Source organism: Rhincodon typus, unplaced genomic scaffold (assembly GCF_021869965.1).
Source record: "Rhincodon typus isolate 14 unplaced genomic scaffold, sRhiTyp1.1 hic_rhity00000626, whole genome shotgun sequence".
NCBI classification, from domain to species: domain Eukaryota; kingdom Metazoa; phylum Chordata; class Chondrichthyes; order Orectolobiformes; family Rhincodontidae; genus Rhincodon; species Rhincodon typus.
The window spans coordinates 23736-33496 of record NW_025966264.1 but is presented as its reverse complement, the minus strand read 5'-3'; the positions used below and the strand labels follow the sequence as shown (position 1 = coordinate 33496).

The window sequence follows — 9761 nt, the reverse complement described above, 5'->3', positions numbered from 1 at the left end:
ATCACAAGCATCCAACACGAAGAATGATTCTTCCTACTGGTTACTGTTTGAGAGGTCTGTAGATCACTCCAAGTGACTTTTTTCCCCCACTATTACTCCTTATCTCCACCTAAGCAGTATGATCTCCTGAACTAAAGTCATTTCTAACTATTGCATCAATACCGTCTCTGTTTGAAAGTACTATCCCTTGTCCTTTACCTAGCTCCCTATTATTCTCTAATGTCATATACCCTCAATATTTAACACCAAATCCCAATCCTGCAGCCATGTCTTTGTTACAGTTATATTTACAATTGTTACAATTATATTTATTCATTTCAATGTGCACTATTAATTTACTATTATATATGTTACATACATTCAGATACAGAGCCTTTATTAAGCTTGTTCTCTTTGTGGCATCTAGTCTTGACCACTGGTACTTTGTTAGGCTATTTCTCTGCATTCCTTCCTGCCATTCTCTGACCTTAGTTTTCCACATTAGTATTTTGCTTTATCATAATGCAGTTAAGAAGTTTGGAGCATTTTATTATGTTGAAGAGATTGTACAAATGGAAGTTGGTATTTCCTCTTTAATTCAATAACTTTCAATTTCATTTGAGGCATGACAAAATTATTAACAGAGTTGGAAACAATGTTTAAAATAGTTTGCTGCACATTAAGACAGCTTGTTTTAAAATTATAGTTGAGAAATGTGAGAAGTATGATCATTTTATTTAAAGCTTATGAATTTACACATTTCCTGTCCTTTCCTCATTCTCATGAAAATAAAATCACTCAGTGGTTTAGAGCCCATGGTTTGACCTAGTCAAAGTGAGCATCAAGTCCACTTTTACTACAGGGTAACCAAATGGCAGTATGTTTGATTCCCTAAAGTCACTGGTTTGCAGAGTTACAAGTTCTGCATTCTATAATCCAGGATCTTGTTGTCATTAGCCCAGATATTAGTCAAATTAAAGTAATCTGACTGTACAGGATATGAAATCTGCATTCAGGAATGGCTGGACTGGAGAAAATCTCAAAAATCCAAATATAGGTTGTTGGGAGTTCAAAAACAAAGTTTTCAATAGATAGCATTTTTAAACCAATATGTGTTTATACTCGAGAAATAGAAGTAATCAACTTATTTCCTTCGGATACAAATCATCCATTCTAAGATGGTCTCAAGTACATAGATTTATTGGGTTTACTGCAACACCGTTACAGTACACATTCTTAATAATGACATTCACAGGTACAGAATTCAGATACAATTTGATTGTTTTCATAATACTAGGTATAGTGTATTAAATATATGATTTGTAAGCTATTGTTTAACATATCAAATGCTAAACTTTAAAAAAAAACAAACTGGTGAAACATTTAGTGCTCTATTCAGATATTCGTAAAGACCTTCACAACAGCCAAGTATGTGAAAACAATTGCTAAAAACCTAGGACTTTAACTAATATTGAAATGTTTCTTTAGTTCTTGTTCCAGAATTTTTATTGATCAGAAGTAGAAATGGCACGTTATGGAAACAGCATTTTAATATTAATGTTTCAATATCTGATCCAGAAGGAAAAACCCTACAAACATGCATTTGAAATATTCTAAGCATCTTGAAAAGTTTGATGACGTTTCTTTACAATCTGTTCAACGACTTAATAACAAAATGATCCAGAAATCAAAATTTTTTTGCACCATACTTTGTTGCACAAAATGCACTTTAATTGACTAAAATGAAGGGAAAATAATGTATGTATAGTCTTGATTATTTACAATTCAAGCTGTATATGGTGCCAAAAGCTCCTGCCATTTCTTTCAAAGTGCTATGATATTCCTTGTGTGCGCTTACCAGTTCCCTTTATACCCTTAAGACACTGGAATGTTTAAACAAATGCAAAAGTACATACACAAGAAACAACTATTTTACATAATCATTTTTCTAACTGTAAACAAATATTTGAAACATGGCGTTCAGTGCCTGCACCGATATAAAACCAACCCTAAGTACAGGGTATAAAACATTTAATGTAACCAAAAACAAATATAAAAGTTACATTAAATTAAAGTACTGTATGATAATATATGAATGATCCTGGCAATAATTACAATATTTTCTCTCTGTCCCAGGATTATCACTTTTTCGACATATTCACTTCCATTTGCTGGAAAACAAACAAGCATTTCTAGAGAATATTAAACATTCCAGTTAGGACTTTAAGTAATGACATTAAACAATTAAAAAGACTAAACTAATATACTAGTACTGAAAGATGTGCCTTCAACATCCGTTATGCAGTCATAAACTGCTTTGTATTAACTATTCCCTTAAATTGAAAAGCACCATCTTGCACCATGGCTTTGGTCGTACTAGGACTTTACAGCCAGCCACTCTTTGGCTAGCGCACAGCATTTGGAAGGAAAGTCTTCTTTTGTTCCTCTTTCACACTGAAAAACCATCAGACAACTCCATAGTATTAACTGTCTTCTTTTAGCACATGATGGAATGCAGATGTAAGAGTCCCAAACACATTGCAGTGCAAACATCAACTTGCTCGAAAGCTGTGGCCTGTAATCTCCTTTATAGTTCCGCTTTAAATTGTAGCTTAAGCATTCAGATACATGCTCCTTTACAGTATGTTGAGAGCACTGGACACAATATAAGGCAGCTAGCAGTGGAATCATACCATCCAATGAGCTGAACAGCAGAATTAAGGTGGCACAGGTAAAAAGTTAGCAAATTTATACAAATGTCCACACTTCCAAATCTTGCACAATGAAGTCTTCTTTTTTTGACAGTGTTTCATTGTTAAATGTACTACATGGGTTGCTTCGTCCGTGATATAAATCTGCATCAAGCCATAAGCCAAAATGGCCACTGAAATGGAGATTATTAAAAAATTAGGATCATAAAATTTGTTTACAGTAAATTTAGTGTTGATTGTGTGTGTTTATTCATAGCATCGAGCTGGACTTCGTGGTGAGCTCCAAAACATTTCTGAAGAAGGGTCCCAACCTGAAACATCAACTTTCATGCACCTCTGATGCTGCCTGGCCTGCTGTGTTCCTCCAGCTCCAAAACAGTGCTCAATGTTGATTTAAGAAAACTGTTCACACTGATCTGCTGGAAAAGCTCAGCAGGTCTGGCAGCATCTGTGGAGGAGAAAACAGAGTTAACGTTTCGGGTCCGGTGACCCTTCCTCAGGGTTCTGATGCTGCCAGACCTGCTGAGCTTTTCCAGCAACTTTGTTTTTGTTCCTGATTTACAGCATCCGGAGTTCTTTTGGTTTTTGTTCACACTCATCTCTTTGGTATGTATTTTCTTTCCCAATATCATATCTACAGATGTACAGCAGCCATGATATTCAAAAGTAATGTTATCAGCCAATTACAATGAATTATTGTTAAGACTGGAAACCAGGGAATTAAAGCCATTTCATCCCTTCACATTTAAGTTTTCAGATAGCGAAATTAAAGATAATTGGAATTAGAAGATAAGATATTATGAGCAAAGCTTTGAAGGAAAAAAATAGATTGTATCATAACGGGTAACATTCCGTGTAACTGTAACTATGAATTGATTACAGAGTTAACTACCCAGTTACAAAGTGCAAAATTTTCAAGGATTTTCACAGTGACACTAAATGTATAAAAGTGGAAGTTTTTGTGAATGCACTGATGCTTAGGGATTGTAGGAGAGGAGACATCAACACTAGCTTTTGGAGGAGCATATTAAGCTTAGAGGGTAGAAAGCTTTAAAAAGTGGAAACAATTCTGTTGTACTTTGACAGGTACAAAATTCATCTCACATTCCATCACTCTGAGGAAATCTTAACGTATTTTGGTGCAATTTTTTCCCTTTATAAAATCCTCTTACTAATGGTCTTCCCAAAAAATCAAAGTCCTTCACTTGTGGAGAATTCCAGGTTATCAAACAGCTAACAAAATTCAGTCTAAAATTAATGTGATGTAAAGGAGTGATGGGGCTCATTAAAAAGATATTCAAGCCTCCATACTGCGCAAGTACTGATGTTAAATTGTTACCATATCATGAGGTGATTCATTTTTAGTTAAAACCATCAACAGCAATATTGTGGTTGCATTATTTGTTTAAAAAAAAACTTTAAACATAATAATAATATTAAGTTTCAAGTTTATATTGGACACTTCCAGTTGTATTTAAAAGTAACAGTGGCACAGTGATAATATCACTGGATTACTAATCCAGAGCGGTTAGGCTAATGATCGGGGGACACGGATTCCAACCCTGACATAGTAAATTGTGAAATTTGAATTCAGTAATTAAATCTGGAATTAAAAGTTAGTCTAATGGTTACCTTAAAACCATACGGTTCACAAATGTCCTGCAGGGAGCAAAAATCTGCCATCCTCATCTGGTCTGGCCTACATGTGGGCTCCAGAACTACAGGAATGTGGCTGACTCTTAAAAGCTCTCTGAAATGGCTAAGCAACCATTCAGTTGTATTGAACAAAACTGGCTGAAATGAGTGAAACTGGGAGGACCACTGGGAAAAAAAAAATTCTCTTTATTAATATCAGGGCACTTAGGCTGAAATGAGGAGAGCTGTCATAGGAGACTACTCCGTGACAATGACTATGTCCCAGACACTACCATCACCATTACTCCCACTAGAGTTGGTAGAACAGTGATATACAGTCAACAGAGAGTTGTCCTGGGAATCCTCAACATGGATTTTGGACACCAGAGTCCCATGATGTTAACTCAAACATGGGCAAAGAAACCATGTGATGATTATCACCTACTGTCCTCTCTGCACCCACCACTTCAAGAAGGTCTAGCCAGCATCATTTGCATTCCATGAACAAATTAAAAATAAGCTTTGGTAATTAAAATAATAAGATTAGTGTACTCAGTGGATACATACCTGCCTCCACCTAGTTCTAAAGAATCTCGGTCTCCTTTAATGAAGTAAGAGTTTTCTCCACTCCATCTGAATATCTATTGAATTAAATATATTAAATTTATATTCATGTTACTAATAGTGAGGCAATACTGCAAAACTTAATTGAAATTATTCACTAATTGAAGCTGTTCAGAAATTCCAAAATGTAAATTTATTGCACAATACAAACAGCAAATGTTTCAGTCAGAAACATGTTATACTGGAGAATTGAATTTGGAAACATGCAATTGTTCTTGGAATACACAAGACACAGACAAGGCTAATGATATGCCTATCATTAGCTACCCAGCTAAGTGTTTTCTGTTCCTGCATAATTCATACTATGTTAAACTCGATAAGAACCTAATAAAAGAGTTCTGATCCTTTCCCTAATGCCTGTAAGAATTCCTCTCTTGGTTCAAAAAAATGTACAGCACAATAACACCAAGTTTTGTTTCAGAACCTTTAAGTTAAACAGATGACACTTAACAACACATGGTATAAATCCAGTGAATTTTTCAACAACTTTCAAAACTTAAAAGAGGGGTTCATTTTTAGAAATGATTTTGTCAGAACTTCTCTCAACTACCCAAATGCTCCAAAACGTTTACATGCTGCAACTTACCTTCAACTGTGGATTGAATGTGTAGAGAAAGGTTTCTCCTGTACCAAAACAGTGGTCACTTAATCTGAAAGGGTGTGATGCCAATGCTCCAAATATCTGCAAAGAGAATGCAATCTTGGGTTTAGGAACGTATTTATTCCATGATTGAAATATTGAACTAATCAAACATATAAATTATTTGTTCCATCAATTATGTTTACCTGCTTATTTCCTTAAATAGCTTAGATAATAATTTAGTTACCTGGTTATCCATATCTTTGACAACAAGGAGGACAGGAGTATCAATAACAGCCAAACTCCGGTAAAGTGTCCTTAAGCTTGTTCCGTGAACTGCTGTACTGTATGTAAGTCGCCAGGCATAGCCCTGTGTTCTTGCAGGAAGGTGTTGTGATAGCTGATGAGAGAAAAATATTCATTAGTGGACTTCTGTATACACAAAGCACTACAGCCACTACAGTGTGTTCATATACCTGTTCAACGTGAAAACTCTCCAACAGTTCACTAGGGTCTGTAAGAACAGGCTGCAGATCTTCTGCCTCTTCTTCGTAAAAACTCCCAACACTCTGGCGTCGTTTTGCTTCCTCAATGGTGATGATCTGTAAAATAAGTCAATTACAAAATTTGAGGAATTTTTCAAAACTCCCTATCCTCAAATATCCTCAAAGGAAAACTGACGCTGTTCTGACTACTATCCAGCAACTCTGTTGCAGTATGCTTTAAACTGTTGTTGGCCAAACAGTCTTTAGGCTTGGCATAATCACCGACTCGCTTGCTAACACACCCAGTTCAATTTCTCAGAGATTGACAGTTGAGCGAGATACATAGGAACAATAGGATTTAAATATTTGAAAGGATGCAAGATACTATATCATTTGATTTTATTACATCAGAAGTAATACAAGTTATTAAATGCTGAATACATAATTTTACATAGATTAGTTTCCAACAACAGATCAGACATACAGTTCTTTTTTCTGAGTCATGGAAAGGCATTCAGGGATTTCTTACATCTTGGTGAATGTTGATAATGCATAAGCAGAGACCTCAACACAAAAACAATGCTGTAATTAAAAATTAAGTTATTATAGTGTGTCAAATTAAGATAACAGATGACTTTTGTTTAGAAGTATCGAGAAAGGGCTAAATTTACATAGTACTTTTAAAATCTACACTGCACACAGATGATCTCTTTATCATCATTTTAAGCCCATGATTGAAAAACAACAAGGACTACTTAGAAGAAAACTGGAAATACAGCTCAAGGCAATTGTTGCACAATTTTAAACATAAAAGAAAGCTGGAAAGGAAAACTACTATATAAATTTTTACCAAAAAAAATTGGTCATTGTAAAGGGAGTTATTTCTCAGTAAATCTTTATTAAATTTCTTCCAGAAATCTTTCTGCTTTAAAAAAATCCAAAACTGAATTAATTGAAGGAAGGAAAAATACATGACTGACCTGTGCAAAGGATCCGTCATCTCCGTTTGCTTCGAATACAATTCTAATGTTATTTGGCATTCCAGTGCGCCTCATTTTTGCACGTGGATTTCCACAAAACTCTGGTTGAACACTTGGAAGTAGCAATAGTGTAACTGCCTCTAACTGCTTACAGGGTGAGTGCTTCTATGTTCCAGTGTACTTGATTGGCTGTTCCTGCATGATGTGCTACTTTCCATTCGGGCATAGCAACTTTTGATTTGCTCAGAAACGAAACATGCTCTTTGCATAAAACAAAATTGGAAACTTGCCAAAGTTCCCTTCCCTTCTTTAACACCCTGCATAATACATTGTCAGACCAACTGGAAGTGCAGTGCAATCCTACGTTTGTTTCTATTTTGCTATTCTATAAACATGATACTCTATTCAAGGTTTTTGTGAAATTATAAATTATTTCTATTTCAGTGAAATTTTACCACTCGAGTTTGATTTTACATTTTCTGAATCTAAATCATCTTTTATATCCATCCACCAAAACCAATTTACTTTTGAACAACAAACCAAACCAACCCCAATACCAACCATATGGAGGCATACATTGTGTTAAAACCAAAATTCTCTTTAAATCCAAATTTGTTTAATAGTACCCAAGGCATCTTGTTGTAAAATTTGGCAGTGCTAATTTAGGAGAAAAATGGCATCTTGAGCCACTGGGTATTACAGCAAAGGCTCTGAGCTCACCACTTAGTCATAGCGGTTTCAACTGCAGCTCCCCTCAGGCTGCAGACAAGAGATGGAGCAGGTGCAAAAAAGATAAGCATTTCACAGGAAGAGGAAATCGGGTGCAGAGAAGAGAAGCCCCCAGCATGAAAGCTTACCCACCTAAATACATAAGGGAGCACTTCCACCTATATCTGAGCCAGGAACAGTAGATTATGCTAGAAAACCAACTGGTTGAGATATGGTATGCAAGATTGCTCTCGACTACTTGTATGACATCGTTAAACTTCTGGGACTCGATTGAGGGCACTGACTACTACAACACCACTTCCCTTCTCTTCCACACCTTTTCAGTATACTTTTGGAGGGCCTCCTAATCTCAAGAGGAAAGGACAGTTCTCTTGTTGATCTCCTGCATAGCGTCTAAAACCCTTGGTCCTCTCTGGCCTGTTGTTGCACCAAGTTTTCCACTTCAGCTCCTACTGTAACCAGAATGCATCATGTCTTTAATTACTCAAGTTATTTCTTTAATTAGTCAAAACAAGTTTAAGTGGCTGTATACTTTACTCTCACTCGTGCAATCACTCTGCAGTGCTTTCATCGCTATCACTTAAAGTAGCACGATGTGTGACTTCTGTATGCTGCCTGCATCACTTCGAACAAACATAGGAAACTGCACACTGTTCCTGGATTTGGATGCAGGAATGGCCATTGTATTGTTAACTTTTGGAATTTGGGCAAATGGAAGGGGTCATTTTTTTTTTAAAAAAACTGCTCGTCTTCCTCTTGTAAGGTGCATGTGGGACCAAAATGAAGGGGTGGTTGTTGTGGAATTTTGTACAAAGATCTCCCACAAGACCCACCTATTTTAACTAACCTGAATTCTTACACAACATGACTGCTAATCCGAATGAGCATGGCCCATGTTAATTCCTACATCTGCATCCCAATGATAGTGTCAGAACATATATGTCATTGCAACCTCTGGCTTAAGATTCACAAAGTCTTTACCTCAACTGCCAACTGGTAGCAGGAATCTTCCAGATTAGAGAAGATGCATGCAAATGTTTCCAAGCCCTACTTTAAGAGCTTTTGGTGTCCAGGAGATGGAGGGGGGGATTCTGTAGCTTCACAAAATAGGTTTCCTCCATTGGATCAACCTCAGATTTCCCTAGTTGTTCCATTTATGAATTACCTTGCTGGAAACATTTGATAAATCTCCCAGGTGCCAGAAGTGCACCCATCAGCCTCCCATCAATCAATTTAGAGTCCTGCCTGTCAGTTTCTGGTAGAAATTATGGGCAATTTAAACAATGTCCAGGAGTTAAAATATCTCCAATCTCATAACGATGTGTACAGATGATTTAATCCCCTGCATTTACATCTTGCCACAAGTTAAAATTGGCAGCACAGAAGCACGATATAAACAGCTTATAAAATAATACAATAAAATTTACACGAAAAACATTTTAGGATACAGTTTTTTTCAAATAGCTTGGAGTGAGATTTTAGCACAAGTAAAATAGGTGAATAAAAATTTGCTAACTTTCAGAACAAGTATTAAATGTTTCCCATCAGTGACCCTATAATGACTACAATTCTAAGAAGTTACACTGGGTAACCTTATAAAGGACTCAAAGTAAATGTTATCCATCACCTATTCTTAATGCCATGCAATTTGTTTCAAGTCTTCATGTCATGACAACATTTAGAAAAAATGCACATTCTTTGATGGGCAGGCCAGGTCTTGGAAACTTGAATGATTTTCTCAAGAATAATTCCACAGCAATTTATGCCAAGTTTTTCTTTTAAACCCTTGCCTTTTTATGCATGTAAAACCACAAGCTTGAGCAAATTCAATTCTAGAAACGGTACATTCCTGTTGGAGTTAAAACTAAAAGTAGTCAGTTTCTACATGTCACTTCCAGCATATATTTCAAGTTGAAACTTGCATTACTAAGCCACCCCAGTATCAATAAAAATCCGGCAAAATCAAGAGAGATCAATGTAAGAGATAAAATAAATATTACAAATATGTCAGAGATAGTAGGAACTGCAGATGCTGGAG

The 9761-nt window shown here is 36.0% G+C and overlaps 1 protein-coding gene across 1 annotated transcript in view; it reads right to left on the bottom strand.

Annotated features, from left to right (window-relative positions):
- Positions 1-1163: 1163 nt before the first annotated feature.
- LOC125480955 (nuclear receptor coactivator 7-like) overlaps positions 1164-9761 on the bottom strand; it is a 16383-nt gene continuing 7785 nt past the window's right edge. Inside the window, exons 2-6 of the mRNA XM_020531163.2 lie at positions 6006-6131; positions 5777-5929; positions 5536-5631; positions 4893-4966; positions 1164-2863 (exon numbers count right to left, since the gene is read on the bottom strand). Coding sequence (XP_020386752.2) covers positions 2728-2863; positions 4893-4966; positions 5536-5631; positions 5777-5929; positions 6006-6131 — 585 coding nt within the window. The 3' untranslated portion in view covers positions 1164-2727. The remainder of the gene's footprint in view (positions 2864-4892; positions 4967-5535; positions 5632-5776; positions 5930-6005; positions 6132-9761) is intronic.